The sequence below is a fragment of the Myotis daubentonii genome, chromosome 10 (genome assembly GCF_963259705.1).
Source record: "Myotis daubentonii chromosome 10, mMyoDau2.1, whole genome shotgun sequence".
Taxonomy (NCBI): domain Eukaryota; kingdom Metazoa; phylum Chordata; class Mammalia; order Chiroptera; family Vespertilionidae; genus Myotis; species Myotis daubentonii.
Window position 1 is genome coordinate 76,138,626 of NC_081849.1, and position 22,695 is coordinate 76,161,320.

A 22,695-nucleotide genomic window follows, 5' to 3' on the forward strand; every position below is an offset into this window, starting at 1 on the left:
GGGCCTCTAGTGTTATAATGAAAAACTTTGCTTATATGTATTTTTGTATTGTTGGATGTATATCTATTTATTAGATACTAGAGGCCTGGTGCATGAAATTTGTGCACTGGGGGAGGGGGAGTGTCCCTCAACCCAGTCTGCACCCTCTCCAATCTGGGACCCCTGTGGCATCAGGCCTAAACTAGCAGTCGGACATCCCTCTCACAATCCGGGACTGCTGGCTCCCAACCGCTCGCCTGCCTGCCTGCCTGATCGCTCCTAACCACTTCTGCCTGCCAGCCTGATCACCCCCTAACCACTCCCCTGCCAGCCTGATCGATGCCTAACTGCTCCCCTGCCAGCTCGATTACCCCCAACTGCCCTCCCCTGCCGGCCCGGTTGCCCCAAACTGCCCTCCCCTGCAGGCCTGGTCCCCCCCAGCTGCCCTCCCCTGCTGGCCCGGTCGCCCCCAACTGCCCTCCCCTGCAGGCCTGGTCGCCCCCAACTGCCCTCCCCTGCAGGCCCATTCGCCCCCAACTGCCCTCCCCTGCAGGCCTGGTCCCCCTCCCCCCCCCCAGCTGCCCTCCCCTGCTGGCCATCTTGTAGTGGCCATCTTTGATCACATGGGGGTGGCCATCTTGTGCGAGGGTGTGATGGGCAATTTGCATATTACCTCTTTATTATATAGGATTGCTAAATTCCTCTCCCTGTGCAGTTTACTATTTTGAGTTCCCATCAGTAGTGTGTAAGAGTGCCAGTCTCTGCACCCACGCCTTTCCCTTCCCTCTGCCCTGTTTACCCCTATTCCCTCAGGTGCATTACCTTTGCCTTTCTCTTAAGCTCCAAGGGCCCTTCTTTTGCCTCTATAACTTGTTTCCGTAGCCCATTGCTTCTACAGCTCACTTTTACTACCTCTGTAACTTTCTAAATAAACTTTCTCTTTTAATTTGAGTTCCTGGTTCTGAATTCTTTCTTTGCCAAACTCAAGAACTGAGATTAATAATACATCATCTATATATTGTATTGTTTGTTCACCACCCCAAGTCAACTCTCCTTCCATCACCATTTATCCCCTCTATACCCTATACTTTTTGTGTTATAGAAAAAAGAAAGAAAGCAAAGAAAAAAAAAGAGCGCCACAGTCTCACCAACAGAGTATGTTACCACGCTTTTGAATTTCTGCCAATCTATTAGATGAGAAATGGTGTCCTGGTGTAGTTTTTTTTTTTTTAAATATATTTTTAATTGATTTCAGAGAAGAAGGGAGAGGGAGAGAGAGATAGAAACATTAATGATGAAAGAGAATCATTGATCTGCTGCCTCCTGCCTGCCCCCTACTGGGGATCGAGTCCGCAACCTGGGCATATGCCCTTGATCGAACTCTGGACCCTTCAGTCTGCAGGCCGACACTCTAGCCACTGAGTCAAACTGTCTAAGGCTGGCCTGGTGTAGTTTTAATTTGTATTCCTCTTACTACAAGCGAACTGAACATTTTTTTGTGTGTTGAAGGGCCATTTTTTACATTTTAAAATTATTATCTGTTCATGTCTACTTTCTAATAATTTTGGGTCTTCATTTCCTCAGATTTAAAAATTTCTTTATATTTAAAAATATTAGCCATTTAACTTTGGCATACATTGCAAATATTTGGCATTATTTATGGTGGGGTTTTTGTTTTTGCTATGCCAAAGTTTGTTTTTGAATAGTCAAATGTGTTAATGTTAAATTTATCATATCTGGATTTTTAGTATTAGAAAGAAAGCTTTTCTCTACCAGGTCATAGAAGAATTCACCCATACTTTCTTCTAGTACTAATAGAATTTCATTTTTTCACAGTTCTCTCATCCATTTGGAGTATATTTTGGTATATGGTGTGAGGAATGCACTCAATTTTATCTTTTTTTTCACATAATTATCCAATGCCATTTATTTATTTAAAAAACCACACAAGCCGAAACCGGTTTGGCTCAGTGGATAGAGCGTCAGCCTGCGGACTGAAAGGTCCCAGGTTCGATTCCGGTCAAGGGCATCAAGGGCATGTACCTGGGTTGCGGGCACATCCCCAGTAGGAGATGTGCAGGAGGCAGCTGATCAATGTTTCTAACTCTCTATCTCTCTCCCTTCCTCTCTGTAAAAAATCAATAAAATATATTTTTAAAAAAAAATAAAAAATAAAAATAAATAAAAAACCACACAAAACAACCTTGGTCATATGAAAGGTTTATATATGTAGGTGGGTGTATTTATTCTGTTGGATTATCTGACTGTTCATGCACCAGTACCACACTGTTTAAATCAGAGAGGCTTTGTTAGTATGATCTAATATCTGATAAGACTAGTCTGTCATTGTAGCTTCTTCAGTGTTTTCCATGCTATTCTTGCATGTTTTATCTTTTCCTATGAACTTTAGCATCAATTTGTGTAAATCCATTAAAAAGTTCATTGTTATTTTTATTGTGATTGTATTAAATTCATGATTGATATATTGAGCCCAACCAGCATGACTCAGTGGTTGAGCATCAACCTATGAACCAGGAGGTCAGGGCTCGATTCATGAGGGCATATGCCCATGTTGCCAGCTTGATCCCCAGTCAAGGGTGTGCAGGAGGCAGACAGCCAATGATTCTCTCTCATCATTGATGTTTCTCTCTCTCTCCCTTCCTCTCTGAAGTTATTTGAAATACACACACACACACACACACACACACACACACACACACACACATGCCCCAGTGCACAGATTCGTGTACATTGAAAGGAAATTAATTAGAAGGTGGCTGGAGGGGCGGGACTGGGCGAGATGGGCTGGCCATGCCCTGGAGCCAACCTCCCGTGGTCCTTCCCCGCTGGCTGCACCTGGGGCAGCACCACCGCTCGAAAGGCATCTGCAGAGTGAGCAGGGTCCATCCAGCAGGTGGGGTCCCTCGGCCTGGCCTGCGGGGATTGGTCCAAAACCGGCTCTCCGACATCCCCCCAAGGAGTCCTGGATTGTGAGAGGGCAGTTCTCGGGTGACGCACCCCGAAATTGGGCTCCCTCCTCTCTGGTTCCCGGGTGCGTCACCTGAGAACTGCCACTGCCAAGTCACCACAGCTTAGCAGCTCCTGCGTTGAGTATCTGCCCCCTGGTGGTCATTGCGCATCATAATAACCGGTCAGAAGGTCGCTTAGCCTTTAATATATATATAGATTTTTAAAAAGAGCACTGATATATTGATGGTATTGAGACATCTTAACCCAGAGCAAGTGATGTCTTTCATTTTCCAATGGTTTATAGCAGCGGTTTTCAACCTGTGGGTCGTGACCCCTTTGGGGGTCGAACGACACTGTCACAAGAGTCGCCTAAGACCATCAGAAAACATATTGAATATATAATTACACATTGCTTTTGTGATTAATCACTATGCTTTAATTATGTTCAATTTGTAACAATGAAAATACATCCTGCATATCAGATTTTTACATTACGATTCGTAACAGTAGCAAAATTACAGTTATGAAGTAGCAACGAAAATAATTTTATGGTTGGGGGTCAACACAACATGAGGAACTGTATTAAAGGTTCGCAGCATCAGGAAGGTTGAGAACCACTAGTGTATAGTTTTCTTCACATAAGTTTTTAACATTTCAGTTTATTCATAAGTATTTTATTTTTTGTTGCTATTATAGGGTTTTCTTGTCCATTCTATCTTCTAACTGGTTATTCTTCATGTATATGAATATTGCTAATTTCTGGATATTTCCTGCTGCCTTGCTGAATCCTTATTGTTTGAGTTACTTTAATCATTGCTTCTCTTAGATATATTATCCTGTCACCTGTATATAGAAATTGTATCCCTTTCTTTTCCAATGTTTATGCCTCTCATTATTTATCTTATCTAATTGCATTGATTAACATCTCCAGAACAAGGTGAAGTAGCAGTATTACAGTGTCTTTAGTAGATATGTTGAGAGCTTTATTGTATTATCTTCTCTGGATATACAAAGATGTACATTTGTATGTTAATTTAGCTATGGATATGCCTGTCAAAGACTGTAGTCCTTCGCTATCTCTAAGATGTCTTTAATGGAGATGAATGCAGTAAGAGACAGGGCTTTCTTGGTGGGCAGCAGCACCAAGTACAATGATAAGCAGTGCTAGAAATGTTCCATGGTACCCGGTTCATACAACTAGCCCTGAGTTTTGTTCCTGCTTCTCCACACAATTCTTCCACACTTCATTGTAGTCTTCACTCAACCAGTCATGGATGTCACAGTGACTTCCAGGCTAATGCTGCTATAGGTCGATGAAAATCTAAGGGTTCCCTTCTAAGCTTTCATAGTCTTAAGTGGTTTCTGTGTTTTGCAGATGAATTGGGTTAATGTCATATTGATGTGGTTTTGGCTTGGGTCTATAGGTTATTTGGCAAGGCAAGTTTGTAGACTAGTTTATCCATTGGGATGGCCTAGAGTAGTACACAGCTGTGGGACAGTTCCAGATACATTTGTAGAGCCTGGATCGTCTGACTTTGAGGCTATTCATTCTCCAGAACTCATTTATGAAGACCCAGTTCTCTGGCTGGAAGTGATGTGTTGGTGTAGAATCGGGTGTTGGCCCAGCATCCTGCACATATTCCACCCACATGCAATTATAGGCAACACCAGTGCTCAGTCTCCCAACTTCGGTGGAGTGCTTTTATTTCACTGCCATCTAATTCATCCAGAAAGTTCAAGGATATTTTCTGTAGATTCTTATTCAAGTTTATTTGGGTGCATGTGTGCACTCTCAGTTCACACGCCATTATTTATCTCTGCCGTCCGAAGTATTTCCTTTCCCGGGAGTGTTGGTGGTAGGGTATTTGTTAATTTCTTGTCCCTTATGCTGAGATACTTCTCTCTAGAAGTTTCTACAATTCTCAGTTCATCTTTGCTGTCCCAAGAGTGATGGTAGCTGGGTGTTTACTAAATAATCTCTTCTTGTCCCTAGGTTGAGGAGCTCTCACTTACTTGGTGAGTACTCTTTGTCCAGGGCTGATTGTCCATCCCTACTTTTCCTGGCACCCATGTTGCCTTTTACTCTCCAGGTCTTGCTGCCTAACTGGCATGCCATTCAGCCTTGGGTTGGAGGTTAGGGGGTGTCTCACCCTCTAGTACAGTGGTTCTCAACCTTGGCTGCACATTAGAATCACCTGGGAATCTTTTTAAAATCCTGATTTCTGGGCCTCATCATTAGTAACAAAGAAACAGAATTTCCGGAGGATGAGGCCCAGAAATCAGGATTTTAAAAAGATTCCCAGCTGATTCTAATGTGCAGCCAAGGTTGAGAACCACTGCTCTAGTATATGCTGCCATCCTGATGGCAGGGCTTGGTCAGGAGGCTAATCTTGTCCATTCCCTCTATTTGCCCCTCCCCACACTCCCTCCTTTTTAGTCTGAGGATAGTCTGTTTCCCCTCTTATTTCTGCCTGAGACATTTTGTCCGTGACAAAATCCCTGTGCCCTGAGGACTTAGGTTTCTGGGACACCAACCCTGCTCTCTTAATTTTTGGATTATTAGTAACTTTCCCAACACCCTATTAATCACCAGGGTCTTCCTATTTCATGTGACTAAACACTACAACTAAGATAATTCTCTCTGAGTCTGTTGCTTCATTTAATCTTACTTGGTGCTTGGGGTTTTGTTTGTTTGTGTGTGTGTGTGTTTTATATATTTTTATTGATTTCAGAGGGAGGAAGGGAGAGGGAGAGAGAGATCAGAACATCAATGATGAGAGAGAATCATTGATCAGCTGCCTCCTGCATGCCCCCCACTGGGGATTGAGCCCGCAACCCGGGCATGTGCCCTGACTGGGAACCACACCATGACCTCCTCCTGGTTCATGGGTTGACACTCAACCACTGAGCCACACAAGCCAGGTGGTGCTTGGGGTTTTTAGTAGTTGTCTTGGTCCTTCACAATAAAATAAAACTTGCTCTAACCGGTTTGGCTCAGTGGATAGAGCATCAGCCTGCGGACTGAAGGGTCCCAGGTTCAATTCGGGTCAAGGGCATGTACCTGGGTTGCAGGCACATCCCCAGTGGGGAGTGTGCAGGAGGCAGCTGATCGATGTTTCTCTCTCATCGATGTTTCTAACTCTTTATCCCTCTCCCTTCCTCTCTGTAAAAAATCAAAAAAATATATTAAAAAAATAAAATAAAACTTGATCAGATTATAAAAACTATTCCTGTCTTTATGTTTTATTTTGTTTTGAAGATTATATATTTGGTTACAACTGTTTGAACTTTTGTACATTCAGTGGTTATTTATATTTTTTATTCTGTGAAATGCCTTTTTATGACCTTTGCTTATTTTGGGGATGTGGGAGACTGATTTTTTAAAATAAGTTTACTAAGTTATAATTCACATATCATAAAATTTACTCTTAAAGTATGCCATCTAGTAGATATAGTGTGCAGTCGTCACCACTATCAAATTCAAGAACATTTTCATTACCCTATAAAAGAAACCCCATGCTCATTAAGTCATCACTCTTGATTCCATCACCCCTATAGCCCCAAGCAACCACAGTTGAACCTTGGACAGTGTCGGGGTTATGAGTGTGGACATCTGTGCATTTGAAAATCTGTGTATAAGTTTTAACTCACCCCAGACTTAACTACTAAAAGCCTACTGTTGACTGGAAGCCTTATTGATAACATAAACAGTTGATTAACATATTTTGTATGTTATATACAAATAATATATATTCTTACAATGAAGTAAGCTAGAGAAAAGAAAGTGTTATTAAGAAAGTCATAAGGAGCCCTGGCCGGTTTGGCTCAATGGACGGCGCGTCGGCCTGCCGGACGCAAAGGTCCCAGTTTCGGTTCTGGTCAGGGGCGTGTGCCTTGGTTACGGGCACATCCCCAGTGGGGAGTGTGTGGGAGGCAGCTGATCGATGTTTCTGACTCTCTGTCCTTCTCCCTTCCTCTCTGTGAAAAATCAATAAAATGTATTTTTTTAAAAAGTCATAAGGAAAAAAATGTACAGCATTGTACATATTTAGTGACAAAAACCCATGTATAGGTGGACCCGTGCATTTCAAAACTGTGTTGTTCAAGGGTCAACTGTACTTAATCTACTTCCATCTGTACAGATGGGGCCTGCGGGCTGGGGCAGCTCCTGCGTGGAGTGTCTGCCCCCTGGTGGTCAGTGCACATCATAGCAACTGGTTATTCCGTTATAACGGTCACTTAGGCTTTTATATATATAGATTCTGTTGCTTTTGCTGCCAGAAACCAGTAGGTATATTAATTGGAATAGGTTAGAATAGTCAGGATTACATGTCCTACCAGTTGAATTTCTTTGCAAACCCATCGAGGTCCCAGAGAAAATTGGGAACAGTTACTGGTTCCTTTCTGGCTGAGACCAGCTTTTCTCTAAAGGGAGCTGTTAGAATTCTTTTGTTCACATTTTCTCTTAAGTCAATAGGGAGTGGTAGTGGAGGAGATATAAGGCAAAGGAAGAAGGGAAGGGCAAGTCTGGACAAGGAAGCTCAGAGAGCAAAGAATATAGTGGAGAAGTTAGAGAAGAGGGAGAAGTGGAGTGTTGTAGGCACTTATCAGTTTCAGAAGAGTTCAGAGACTATCTCTAAAATGTCATTTGGCTGCCTCCAGCAGGCCCCTTATTGGGCATGGAGCCCACAACCCAGGTATGTGCCCTGACTGGTAACTTCTTGGTTCATTAGTCAGCCCCTCAACCACTGAGCCACACCAGCTGGGCTGATTAACTTTACTTAAAGAGGTTTTATTATTATTTCTTTTAATCCTCATTCGAGAATATTTTCTCACTGATTTTTTAGAGAGAGTCGAAAAGAGAAGGAAAGACAGAAATATTGATGTGAGAGAAACACATCGATTGGTTGCCTCTGCACACGCCCTGATAAGGACCCGGGCCAGGGACGAGCCGGCAACCGAGGTACGTGCCCTTCAGTCTGCAGGCAGATGCTCTCTCCACTGAGCCAAACCAACTAGGGCTAAAGAATTTTTTTAATTAAAAAATTTTAATGTTGACATTATTGCAACTTCCCCTATTTCTTCCCACCTTGCCCACCTCCACCTACCCCAGCTTCCCTTTACCTTGGCATTTCTTCACCACACTATTGTCCTTGTCCATGGGATATGCATATAAGTTCTTTAGCCAATCCCTTGAACTTCGTTATCTAGATACACACACACAAATCCGGCACTCCCCAATCTGTTCCTTGTATCCATGCTTCTGGTTCCAATTTTTTCATCAGTTTATTTTGTTCATTAGATTCCACATACTGCTGAGATCATTTGCCTTTCTCTGACTTGGTTATTTCACTTAGCATAATACACTGGGGCCTTGACTTACAAGTGTCCTGACTAACGAGTTTTTTGAGATACGAGCCGTCTCTCTGCCGATTTTTTGCTTTGAGTTGCAAGCTAAAATTCGGGTTACAAGCCAGCTTCAGATACCCCACCGCTAGTTGGCGCAGCGAATGTCACAGTGAACGCCACAACATCAGCCCAGCATCACGTGTCTCACTCATTCACTTTATGATTTGACATACGAGTAATTTGAGTTACAAGCTTCGTCACGGAATGAATTAAACTCGTAAGTCAAGGCCCCACTGTACTCTCCAGGTCTATCCATGCTGTTGCAAAGGGTAAAAATTCCTTCTTTTTTACAGCTGAAATATGGGATGTACAGCACATAATTAGTAGGGAACTAGAGGCCCAGTGCATGAATTCGTGCATGGGTGGGATCTGGCCAGCCTGCCCTGATCAGGGCCAATGGGGCTGGGCCAGCCATGGGGAGGGGCCGTGGGCAGTTGGTGGGCTTGCCCCACCCCCGATCGGGGTGGAGGGTGCCAATCAGGCGTGGGGGGGGAGGGACCCCAGGTGGTTGGCGGGGCTAGCCCTGCCCCCTGGTTGAACTCTGGTCGAACTTTCAGTTGAGGAGATAATTTGCATATTACCCTTTTATTATATAGGACTAGAGGCCCGGTGCACAAAAATTTGTGCACTCGGTGGGAGGGAGGGGTCCCTCAGCCCGGCCTGTGCCCTCTCGCAGTCTGGGACCCCTCGGGAGGTAACGACCTGCTGGCTTAGGCCTGCTCCTGGGTGGCAGAGGGCAGGCCCAATCCCTAGGTGCAGCCCCTGGTCGGGCTCAGAGCAAGGCCGATTGGGGAGTTGGGGTGCCGCCCCCTGTCATGCACAGAGCAGGGCGGGTTGGGAGGTTGCGATGCCACCCTCAGTCACACTCTGGGTAGGGCCGATTGGGGGGTTGGGGCACCGCCCCCTGTCACACTCAAGGCAGGGTCAATGGGGAGGTTGCGGCACCACCCTCTGTCACGCACAGAGCAGGGCCAATCCGGGGGTTGGGGCGCTGCCCCCTGTCATGCACAGAGCAGGGCCAATCCGGGGGTTGGGGCGCTGCCCCCTGTCACACACAGAGCAGGGCCCATCAGGGGCTTGGGGAGCTCCCCCTGTCACTCACAGAGTAGGGCCGATAGGGGAATTGGGGCACTGCCCCCTGTCACACACAGAGCAGGGCAGATCAGGGGGTTGGGGCGCTGCCCTCTATCACCCATGGAGCAGGGCCGATCAGGGGGTTGGGGAGCTCCCCCCTATCAGGCACAGAGCAGGGCTGATCAGGGGATTGGGGTGCCTTCCCCTGTCACAAACAGAGCAGGGCGGATAGGGAGGTTGTGGCCCCGCCCCCTGTCACACACAGAGCCGCAGGGCGATCAGGGGGTTTGGGCGCTGCCTCCTTTCACGCTGATCCCGGTGCTGGGAGGCCTCTCGGCTCCGCTGATCCTGGTGCTGGGAGGCATATTACCCTTTTACTATATAGGATAGAGGCCTGGTGCATGGGTGGGGGCCAGCTGGTTTGCCCTAAAGGGTGTCCTGGATCAAGGTGGGGGTCCCCATTGGGATGCCTGGCCAGCCTGGATGAGAGGATGACGGCTGTTTGCAGCTGGTCACACACCCTTCAGGGTGGGGGTCCCCACTGGGGTGCCTGGCCAGTCTGGGTGAGGGGCTGAGGGCTGCTTTCATGCCGGCGGGTGACTGAAGCTTCCAACTGCTCCTTTTTTTCTTTTATTCTGGGCCAGCTTTAGCTCTGGCTCCAGCTCTGAGGCCTCTGCTGCTGAAAGCAGGTATCTGGTTTGTTTGGGTTCTATAATCGAAACACTGTATCAACTCCAGCTCTGAGATCCCAGCTCACTGAAAGCAGGTTTCTGGGGTTTTGTTTAGCTTCTATATTTGTAACAATGTTTCAAACTGCAAGCTCAGAGGCCGGCAATGGCAGGCAGGGAACGTTGGAGTCCTCTGTCACTGAAGCAAGCAAGCCTCATGTTAGCTTCAAGCTGCTTGGCTGCCAGCCACCATCTTGGCTGGCAGTTAATTTGCATATCACCCTGATTAGCCAATGGGAAGGGTAGCGGACGTACGGCTAATTACCATGTTTCTCTTTTATTAGATAGGATTATTATATAGGATAATTGCACTTTGGGAAAATGTCTTTGGGAACCTCTTCCTTTTCTAAGTCACAGACTATATTTTAAATTGTTGTGAAAGGAAAAGTGTTTTAACCCAGTTGGTATAATTGCTAAATGTTTTGCTTTAAAAATGAGCACACATCTCTGGCCCATGTATCTAAGTGGTTAGAGCATCAGCTCGAGAACCGAAGGGTCACAGGTTCGATTCTGGTCAAGGGCATGTACCTGGGTTTCAGGTTCCCCTGGTTGGGGCATGTTGGGGAGCAAACAGTTGATGGGCTCTCTCACATCAATGTTTTTCTCTGTCCTTGCTCCCTCTCCCCCTTTCCACCCAGTCTCTCTAAAATCAATGGAAACAATATCTTCCAGGGAGGATTAACAAAACAAAAAATGTTCACTCACACACACACAATTTTAAAGTATTAATTGATATGGTAACACCCTGAGCTCATGTGATACTTAATGTTTTAAAAATAAAACCATAGTTAAGAAGCCATGAAATGATTACAGCTACTAAGTAAGGATTATAATAGTGAGAAAGAAGTAATTTCCTGATTTATTTAGGCATACCAGCAACAGCACGCTCTATAAACTTGTTCAGGCTTGGTTTACACTTATCTGAAGTGTATCCTGTTTTCACTATTTCTGAGCAGTGGTAGTCAGTCAGAATCAAATGATCATGTCCTTGGTACCCAGGAAAAAGAGGGACTCAATCCTGTTGTTTGAGTTGAATTGAACTTCGAGCCTTCAAGTGTGGATTCTTTACCGTACATTTCACAGTTTAAGCTGCTTCTGCTAAAATGATCTATATACATAAAAACCTAAGCGACCGGCCAACCAGCCGGTCGCTATGACATGCAGTGACCACCAGGGGGCAGATGCTCAATGCAGGCGCTGCTGAGCGACAGCAACTGTGCAAAGTGCCCTCTCACAATCCGGGACCCCTCGAGGGATGTCGGAGAGCCAGTTTCAGCCCGATCCCCACAGGGCAGGCCGAGGTACCCCACTGGTGCACGAATCTGTGCACCAGGCCTCTAGTTAAGATGTAATAAGACTAAGATGAAAATTTGCGTCTTACAGTATGATCTCATTTATGCTTCAATTAGATTCAAAGCAATCTCAAAAGGTGTTAACACCCCGACCGGTTTGGCTCAGTGGATAGAGCGTTGGCCTGCGGACTGAAGGGTCCCAGGTTCGATTCCAATCAGGGGCATGTGCCTTGGTTGAGGGCACATCCCCAGTTGGAGGTGTGCGGGAGGCAGCTGATCGATGTTTCTCTATCATCGATGTTTCTAACTCTATATCCCACTCCCTTCCTATCTGTGAAAAATCAATAAAATATATATTTTTTTTAAAAAAAGGTGTTAGCATATCATGTTGTTAAACTTGCTATCCAGCAAGTGTGTGGGGGTCTATTTCTTTCTTTTTTTGATAGCTCTATTTTGAAAGTTACATGTATTTTGCCCTAAGCAGTTTAGCTCAGTGGAGGGGGGGGTCTATTAATACGTTTCTGTATTGGGCAAACAGTCATGTGGAAATGATATCTGGGTGCAGCCTGAATTAGTCTTGAGTGCCCTGTGTAGATAGCACGTGAGGCACAGACTCCAAGCAGATTGTCCTTGCACAGACTTGTGATTGAGTCTCTCATAGCAATGGCTACTTTTACCAGTACAGTGTAAAGCAGCAGTCGCCAACCAGGGGTCCGCGGACCAATGGTGGTCCGTGAGGTCCAAAAGGTTGGTGACCACTGGTCTAAAGCACGTCCCAAGTTTAAGTCAGACTTCTGACATTTGTTTATTTGTTCATTTGTTCAACACATATGAACTGAATGGCTGATTTTGCCAAGGCATGTTAGTTACAGTACGTGTGAAGTAAACCAAATAAACATGGCCCCTGTACTCCAGTTACTTCTAGTATATTGGGGAAGACCCCTATTAAACGGCTAACACACTCAATTTCAACTTGATAATGGTTGGGGAGGAAAAATATCAGATGCTATAAGGAAAGAGAGCAAAGGACAGGGGAGAACCTAATTTAGACTGAGATTTTCAGGTAAGGCTGAAATTCTAAAACTGAGAGTTTGCCAGCTAGAATAAGAATGTGCCAAATGGAAGAAACTGTATAGCAAAGGCTAAGAGGTGGAGAAGAGCATATGAAGAACTGAAGGGAGACCAGTGTGTGTCTGATGCAGCTGAGCTGGGAGAAATTAGCACAATATAGGGAAGTAGGCAGGATGGGGTGTGGTCCTGTGAGTGGCAACTTGGGAAAGCTGTATCTGTGGCCAAAATAAGTCAAAGAGATGCTGAGAAGGAAAGGTAAGTCCCCGGATCTCCTAATAAGATAAACTCTTCTTGCTTGGTCCTCCACATAGAGTCAGTGTTTGTTGTGACCTCGTGGCCTCCTTTTCTAAGCCCTGGTACCATAGTCAAAGGTAACTCGGTGCCATTAATGTACCTCACCAGTACAGCTTCTGAAGGAACCTGGCCTTTCCACGCTGAGCACATGCATGCAGTAAACAAATGATGCTTGTTCCACAGAAGGGCACAAGATCCAGGACTTGAAACATTTGTTTGTTAGCCATCCACCCAACATTCCAGTGCTAGGATACTTTGGAGTTGGGGTAGATGGTGTTGGATTCTATTCATAATTCTACCACCAAATTGCTGGGATGTGGTTTCTTCTTCTCTAAACTGAAATAAGCCTTTCAGTTGGCATTCTTCTTTTGTTGTCCAGTTTCTTACTGGAACTAGAAAAATATCTCTTCAATTATTGCCAATAGAGGTTAATATGAAAACAAAGTGATGATTTAACCGATTTTCATAATCTATGCGATTATGTTCTCATACAACTCTGTTATCGTCAACGTGTGGTTGCACCGGGATGTTTTCACTTTTGGTCACAGCTCATTACTGAAAACTATTATAAGAGAAATGCCCTTGAGTTATATACTTGTTTTATTGGCAAGGTGTTGTTCTCTGATAAGTGGTTTTTCCCTTAAATGAGCACATTTCATTTGCCATCTGTTTAAAATCACTGCAGGATGAAAACTAGTATCTTGAAGCATAAGGACATCATACCTCTTTCCTTTACTGGATTCTGAAGAAGCATATACTGAGCATTACTTATTCTCTCATTCTTTTTAGATTCTCCTTACTCCTTTGGTGAAAACTGATATAAGATGGCCACAAATAAGCCCAAGGGTCAGAATTCTTTGGCCTTACACAAAGTCATCATGGTGGGCAGTGGTGGTGTTGGCAAGTCCGCTCTGACTCTGCAGTTCATGTATGATGAGGTAAGTGCTAATTTTATAATGGATATCAAAGTTTGGGCTTTCAGAGAGTGTTTCTCTAGCTTAGTTTGGTGCTGTTTTGGATTAATTCCTTGAATCTTTGAACACTATTAATCTTTTTTTTTTTCTTTTAAATTCAGAACCAACATTTATATACAGATTTATATACCAAGTCAAGAACGCAAAAGTTCATAAAAACCTTATCCTTTAAAAAAACAAAACAGATCTAGAAACAGTACCTATTCTTAAGCAATCTAACTTGGGCCTTTATTTTTAGTGTTTTAATGGCAATTCTCACCTTGAATTAATAGAACTGGTGAGTATAGTACCTAATTGAGACTTAAGGTTATATACATAAGGTGTCCTATAATAACTTCAGTTAAAAGGTTCTTTATTGTGTATTTGGCATGGTACTACATTCACCATTAAACAGGTAAAGGCTGTATGCCTAAAACATAATTGCTAGACAGGTTATCAGATTTGTGTGCATATAATATATCAGACTTTATCGATCCAGATTCTTTCCCTGGAAGACTATTATCAAGTCTAAATAATTTAAGAGTTGGTCACCTAATTTAAGCATTTATCCTCAATTCTTCTAATAGAAGCAGGGTTTTGTGGTTACTCTTTCTTACCTAATGCTCATAAAAGTCCTGCATGGTAGGTAGTAGTATTCCCATTTTACAGATGAGAAAACAAACCCTCAGAGAGGTTATTCAACCTGCTTAAATTGGTCTCTGGAAAAAAATCTTGCAGATTTCTACCACCCCATGTCTTCTTCTATTGCATCCTTCTATACCATATTTTTCATACACACAAAAATCTTAAATCTATCAGTTGTCTCACTTGTCAGTGACTATAATAAAAAATTTGAACAGAGGGAAAATTGAAATAGTACTTTAAATGAAATTACTAGTTTACCTGTTCAATTCTGTTGTCCATACTATTCATTTTAACAGCTACTCTTCTTTTTTTAATTTATTTTTTATTGATTTCATAGAGGAAGGGCGAGGGAGAGATAGAAACATCAATGATGAGAGGGCATCATTGATCAGCCGCCTCCTGCATGCCCGCCACTGGGGATCGAGCCCGCAATCCAGGCATGTGCCCTTGATCAGAATCAAACCCAGGACCCTTCAGCCCGCAGGCCGATGCTCTACCCACTGAGCCAAATCGGCTAGGGCTCTTCTTTTTTAAAAAAATCAAAATGTACAAACTACACTTTGTCAAGTGGTAAGAATAATGGTTTGCTTTTTCAAAAATTATGGCTTATACGACATTCGTCCACAAAGTACTTGCTCTAGCATCCTGATTAATATTTCCTTTTTCTTTTTTAAAATCATTGTCATCTTTTAAAAATTTTTATAATTCATTTTTCAATTATAGCTGACATACAATATTATATTACTTTCACATGTACACCATAGTGAGTAGACATTTAAATAACTTATGATCACCCTGATAAATCTAGTAGCCATCTAGTACACCATAAATAGTTATTAAAATATTCCCTGTTCCCTATGCTGTACTTTACATCCCATAACTATTTTTATAACTGGCAATTTGTACTTATTAATTCCTTTCACATTTTTCACCCATTCCACAAACCCCTCTCTGATATAGAGACCATCAATTTGTTCTTTATATCTAAAGTTTGTGTCTGTGTTATTCATTTATTTTATTTTTTAGGTTTCACATATAAGTGAAACCAGATAGTATATGTCTTTCTCTGTCTGACGTCACTTAGAATATTAATCTAAGTGGAGGGTGTTATGTTGCTGCAAATGGCAATTTTTCATTCTCTTTTACAGTTGAGTAATATTCCACTGTATGTATGTACCACGTCTTCTTTTATCTATTCATCTATCAGTAGATACTTCGGTTGCTTCCATATCTTGGATATTGTAAATAATGCTGCAGTGAACATTGGGGTACATAGGTCTATTCAAATTAGTGGTTTGGATTTCTTCAGATAAATACCCAGAAATGGAATTGCTGAGACATGTGGTAGTTCTATTTTTAGTTTTTTGAGGAACCACCTCCATACTGTTTTCCACAGTGGCTGTACCAATTTCGAGTCCTATAACACCAGTGCATGAAGTTCTCTTTTCTACACAACATGTTGTTTGTTGATTTATAGATGATAGGCATTCTGACAGGTGTGAGGTTGTATTTCCTTCTGGCTTTAATTTGCATTTCTCTGATGATTAGTGACTTTGAGCATTTTTTCTTATGTGTATTGGCCATCTGTATGTCCTTTTTGAAGAAATGTCTGTTCAGGTCCTCTGCCCATTTTGTAATTGGATTGTTTGTTGTTGTTTTTGGTGAAAAGTTGTATGAGTTTTTTATGAATTTTGCATATTAACCTCTTATTGAATGCATCACTGGTCAATATCTTCTCCCATTCAGTAAGTTTTCGTTTTGTTGATAGTTTTCTACACTGTGTTCATCAGGGTTTTCTATGTTCATCAGGGATATTTTAGTTTGATACAGTCCAATTTTTTATTTTGTTTCTCTTGCTTGAGGAGTCATAGCCCCCCAGAATATTGCTAGGGCCGATGTCAAAGAGTTTAATGCCTATTATTTTTCTTCTAAGAATGTCATGATTTCAGGTTTTATATTTAAGTGTTTAACCCATTTTGAGTTTACTTTTGTTTATGGTTTAAGAAAGTGGTCTAGTTGCTGTTTTTTTCCATGTGTTTGTCATTTTCCCAACACCAATTATTGAATACACTATCTTTACTCCATTATATATCCTTGCTTCCTTTCTCATATATTAGTTGACCATAGAAGCATGGCTGGGCTCTCTATACTGTTACATTAATCTTTATGTCTGTTTTTATGCCAGTACCATGTTTTGATTACAAAAGCCTTGTAGTATAGTTTGATAACAAGTGGCATGATACCTCAGACTTTGTTCTTCTTTCTCCATATTGCTTTGGCTATATAGAGTTTATTGTAAATCCACATAAATTTAAGGATTCTTAGGTCTAATTCTGTGAAAAATGCCATTAGTATGTTGATAGGGATTGCATAGAATCTGTCGATTGCTTTGGATAGTATGGATATTTTTAACAGTATTAACTCTTTCGATCCATGGGCACAGAATATCCTTCCATTTGTTTGTATCTTCTTTTATTCCTTCAGTGTCTTCCAGTTTTCCAAGTACAGGTCTTTTACCTCCTTGGTTAAATTTATTTCTAGATATTTTATTCTTTTCAATGCAATTGTAAATGGCATTGTTTTCTTAATTTCTTTGACAATTAATTGTTGGTGTATAAACATGCAACCAGTTTCTGAATATTTTTGTTTTGTTTTGTTTTGTTTTTGGGTTTTTTTTAATTAAATCTTTATTGTTCAGATTATTACATTTGTTCCTCTTTTTTCCCCCCATAACTCCCCTCCTCCCAGTTCCCGCCCCACCCTCCGCCCTCATTCCCCACCCACTGTCCTCATCCATAGGTGCACGATTTTTGTCCAGTCTCTTCCCGCATCTCCCACACCCCTTCCCCCCCCCCAAGAATAGTCCATTCCCTTTCTATGTCCCTGATTCTATTATGATCACCAGATTATTCACTTGATTCTTAGATTCACTTGTTGATAGATGCATGTTTGTTGTTCATAATTTGTATCTTTACCTTTTTCTTCTTCTTTCTCTTCTTAAAGAACACCTTTCAGCATTTCATACAATACTGGTTTGGTGGTGATGAACTCCTTTAGCTTTTCCTTATCTGTGAAGCTCTTTACCTGACCTTCAGTTCTGAATGATAGCTTTGCTGGATAAAGTAATCTTGGTTGTAGGTTCTTGGTATTCATCACTTTGAATATTTCTTGCCATTCCCTTCTGGCCTGCAAAGTTTCTGTTGAGAAATCAGCTGACAGTCGTATGGGTATTCCCTTGTAGGTAACTGAGTTTCTTTCTCTTGCTGCTTTTAAGATTCTCTCTTTGTCTTTTGCTCTTGGCATTTTAATGATGATGTGTCTTGGTATGGTCCTCTTTGGATTCCTTTTGTTTGGGGTTCTCTGCGCTTCCTGGACCTGTAAGTCTATTTCTTTCACCAGGTGGGGGAACTTTTCTGTCATTATTTCTTCAAATAGGTTTTCAATATCTTGCTCTCTCTCATCTTCTGGCACCCCTATAATTCTGATGTTGGTACGCTTGAAGCTGTCCCAGAGGCTCCTTACACTAGCTTCGTATTTTCGGATTCTTTTTTCATTTTGCTTTTCTGGTTGGGTGTTTTTTGCTTCTTCGCATTTCAAATCTTTGCTTTGATTCTTGCGCTCCTCTGGTCTGCTGTTGGGAATCTGTATAGTATTCGTTATTTCAGTCCGTGTATGCTTAATTTCTAGTTGGTTTTTTATCATAACATTGAGGGTCCCATTAGATTTCTTGAGGATCTCACTACATTTATCGGCGGCTTCTAGACAGTTCTTAAGAGACCTTAAAAGTGTGGTTCTGAACTCAATATCCTCCATTGACAGTTTTGTCCTGTTTCTTTGTCTCCACATTTTTTATGCTTTCTTGGTACACCCCCTAGTGGTCTTTGTGCGCAGTCTTGTTGTAGTTAAGCCTTGATTGATGTGGGCAGTACCGGGGGTGATTTGACCTCCAGGCTAACTGGCTATGAGAGTCCGCCGTGTCTGCAGTGGGAGAGCTTCTGTGCTGGATCTCCAGGGCGGTGCTAATCTAGCGTTTGCCTGAGGCTATCCGGCAAATGGCTCTGCGCAGGGCTTGGGCGGGGCGGGTCCCCGGGGATCTACAGGGCGGGCAGGAGCGAGCAGTTATGGCTGCTCTCATTTCCATGCCTAGGGGCTCTGCCTCACAGAGTCCCAGCAACCCCTGCAAACCTCAGAGAGAAAGCTGCCTTCGAGTTCTGACCGAAGCCAGACAGTCCCGCTTCTCCCGTTTGAGTCTGGGTCCCTAGAGACTTGCCCAGATCTGGAGCTCAGAGTCTGAAACTCCCTCCCGGTTGAAAACAACAACCGCGCCCTCCGCCGCCAGCCCGCTCGCGCACACTCCGCACCTGTGTATTTCACTTCAGCACTGCGCCTTCTCTGAGTCTGGGTATGATATTCTCTTTCCTCCTAGTTGTAGAATTTCCACTCAGCCAGCCTTCCTGTGGTTCTGGATGATGTCCGTTAAGTCTTTAGTTGTTTTTCTGAAGTGGTTGTTCGAGGCAGCAATCTCCGGCGTTAACCTATGCTGCCATCTTGGTTTCTGTCCAGTTTCTGAATATTAATTTTGTGTCCTGCTACTTTACGGAATTCATTTGGATGCTTTTTTTCCCCTTATTGGATTGCTATGGTGAAAGTTATGGTAACTGTGGGTTTGTCATATATGATCTTTATTTTTTTAAGGTTTGTTCCCCCATCCTCCTCACTTCATGAGAGTTTCTACCATGAATGAATTTTGGATTCTGTCAATGCTTTTGCATCTATTGAAGTGAACATATTATCTTTACCTTCCTTTTTGTCTTTTTTAATCCTCACGCGAGGTTTTTTCCATTATTTTTAGAGAGAGTGGAAGGGAGGGAAAGAGACACAGAGAGAACATTGACGTGAGAGAGACACATCAATTGGTTGCCTCTTGCATACACCCTGACCAAGGCCGGGGATGGAGCCTGCAACCAAGGTACATACCCTTGATGGAATTGAACCCAGGTCTCTTCAGTCCGCAGGCCAACACTGTATCCATTGAGCCAAACCAGACAGGTCTTTCATTTTATTCATATGGTGTTATCTATCATGTTAATTGATTTGTTCACAATGAACCAACCTTGAATCCTGAGAATATATTCCACTTGATCACAGTGTATGATCTTTTTAATGTATTGCTGAATTCAACTTGCTGATATATTGTTGAGGATTTTCCTCTATGTTCATCAGGGATATTGGCTAGAATTTTCTTTGTCTGATTTTTTCAGAGTATACTGGCCTGGTAAAATGAGTTTGGGAGTCTTTGCTCGTCTTTAGTTTTTTTTTGAATAGGTTAAGAAAGATAGATGTTAATTCTTCTTTGAATGTTTGGTAAAAGTCCCTCTGTTCCAGGACTTTTGTTTGTTGGGTGTATTTTGAGTACTGATTTGATTTCATCAGACTTTTTGGTTCTTCCTGATTCAATCTTGGAGGATTGTATGTTTCTAGGAATTTTTTACTTCTTCCAGGTTGCCCAATTTGTTGGCATACAAATGTTCATAGTATTTTCTTACAATTCTTTATATTTCTGTAGCATCAGTTGTCAGTTTTATTTCTGATTTTAATAATTTTAGTCTTCTCGGGTTTTTCGTGATGAGTCTGGCTAAAGGCTTATCAGTTTTGTTTATGTTTTCGGGGAACCAGTTCTTGCTTTCATTGATCTTTTAAAATTTTTTTCTGCTTTGATCTTATTATCTTCTTCATTATAATCACTTTTGGCTTTATTTTTCTATTTTCTTTAGGTATAAAGTGAGATTTTTCTTGCTTCTTGATGTAGGACTGTATTGCTGTAATTTTCTCTCTACAACTGCTTTATCTTGTCCCATAGATTTTGGGTTGACTTGGTGTATCTTTTGATACCTTTCTTGATCTCATTGTTAACCCATTCATTGTTTACTAGCACATTATTTAGCCTCCACATGTTTGTGTGTTTTTTCAGTTTTCTTTTTGTAGTTCATTTCTAATTTCACACCATTGTGGTCAGAGAAGATGTTTCATATGATTTAAGTCTTCTTAAATTTATTGAGACTTGTTTTGTGGTCTGACATGTGGTCTGTTCTGGAAAATATTCTGTGTGCACTTGAATGTATATTCTGCTTTGGGGTGAGATGCTCTAAAAATATCAACTAAATTTATATAGTCTAATGCATCATTTAAGGCCACTGTTTCCTTGCTGATTTTCTGTGTGGATGTTCAACCCATTGTTGTCAATGGAGTGTTAAAGTCCCCTACTGTTACTGTCTTACTGTTGAGCTCTCTCTTTATGGCTGTCAATATTTGCTTTAGGTATTTACATGCTGCTACATTTGGTGAATAGATGTTTACAAGTGTTCTGTCCTTTTTATGTATTGTTCCCTTTATGGTTATAAAGTGCTCTTCTTTATTTTGGTATAGCCTTTGTTTTAAAGTATATTTTGTCTGCTATAAGTATTGTGACTCCAGCTTTCCTTTTTGCTCTCACTTGTCTGAAATATCTTTTTCCATCCTTTTCAAGGTGTATCTAATCTGAAATGGGTCTCTTGTAGGCATCATATATTGGGTCTTGTTTTCTTATCAAGTCAGCTACCCTATGTCGTTTGACTAGAGCACTAATTAATTTATACTTAAAGTAGTTATTGATAGTTATGCAGTTATTGCTGTTTTATTATTATATCTTTGATCTTCCTCCTCCTCCTCCTCCTCCTCCTTCTTCTTCTTCTTTTCTTCTTCCTCCTCCTCCTCCTCTTCCTCCTCCTCCTTCTTCTTCCTCCTCCTCCTCCTCCTCCCCCTCCCCCCCCTTTAACATTTCTTAAAATACTGGCATGGTGGTGATAAACACTTTTAGCTTTTTCTTATCTAGACAGCTCTTTATGTCTGTCTGCTTTGATTCTTGTGGGGTAGAGTAATCTTGGTTGTAGGTCCTTGCTTTTTATCACTGAATATTTTGTGCCATTCCCTTCTGGCCTACAAAGTTTCTTTTGAGAAACCAATTGACAGTCTTTTGGGAACTGCCTTGTAGGTAATTGCCTTTCTCTTGTTGCTTTGAAGATTCTCCCTTTGTCTTTAACCTTTTGCATTTTAATTATGATGTGTCTTGGTGTGGGCCTTTTTGGATTCATCTTGTTTGGGACTCTGCACTTCCTGGACTTGTATGTCTATTTCCTTCACCAAGTTAGGGAACTTTTCATTCATTATTTCTTTGAATAGGTTTCTAATTCCTTGCTCTCTCTCATCTTATTCTGGTACCCCTGTGATGTGAATGTTGTTATGCTTGATGTTGTCCTAGGAGTCCTTTAAACTAGTCTCATATTTTTCTTTTTTCTTTGTTGCTGTTTTGATTGGATGTTTTCTTCCACCTTGTCTTCCACATCGCTGATTCTGTCCTCTGCTTCACCTAATCTGCTGTTGATTCCCTCTAACACATTCTTCATTTCAGTTATTGTATTCTTCATTTCTGACTGGTTCTTTTTTATGGTTTCTATCACTTTGTGTAAGTTCTCACTGAATTCATCTATTTTTCCCCTAGGTTTTTGAGCATTCTTATAACTATGTTTTGAACTCTGTATGTGATAGATTGCTTGTCTCCATTTTACTTAGTTTTCTGGCATTTTGTCCTATCGTTTCTTTTGGGGAAGAGTTTCTTTGTCTCTTCACTTTGGTTGTTTGTGTATGTTTGTGTCTGTTTTTAAGTAGATCTTGCTATGTCTCCTGGTCTTGATAGTGTGATCTTTTATGTAGAAGGTGTCCTATGGGGCCCAGTAATGTAGTCTTCCTGGTCACCTGTGCTTGGTGCCCCAGGAATGTCTTCTGTGTGGGTTGTGTGTGCCCACCAGTTGTAGTTGGGGTTCAGTTGCTGTTGGCATGTGAGTGAGTGGGGTTGACCTCGGGCTGACTGCCTATGCGGGTGACTGTGACAGTAGCTGGCATGCTGTTGTGCCTTGACTGACCCATTGAAGCAAGAGTTGCTTTAGTGGGGCACTGGTACCCACTGAGTCTGGCCTTTAGGTTTGTCATTTGTGGAGCTACTAGAGAGATTCTGTGGTGTGTTCTGATACTGGTCACTGGGCATGTTGGGTCTGGAGCCTCCTGGAAAGGGCTCCAGTGCAGGTCAAGGTCAGCTGCCTTTTGTTTCATGCTTGGGGTCTCCAAGTAGAAGCTTCAAAGTGATGTATAGTTGGTTGCCACTGGCGCTGGATTTGGAGATGCTTGGGAGAGGCTACACTGTCTGCTGAGGCTGGGCGCTACTCGTTCCTGTCATGGGACCCTGTG

The 22,695-nt window shown here is 42.3% G+C and overlaps 1 protein-coding gene across 1 annotated transcript in view; it reads left to right on the top strand.

Annotated features, from left to right (window-relative positions):
* Window positions 1-22,695, top strand: part of RALA (RAS like proto-oncogene A) — a 43,859-nt gene that overhangs the window by 5,132 nt on the left and 16,032 nt on the right. The window contains exon 2 of the mRNA XM_059655733.1: window positions 13,607-13,755. Coding sequence (XP_059511716.1) covers window positions 13,642-13,755 — 114 coding nt within the window. The 5' untranslated portion in view covers window positions 13,607-13,641. The remainder of the gene's footprint in view (window positions 1-13,606; window positions 13,756-22,695) is intronic.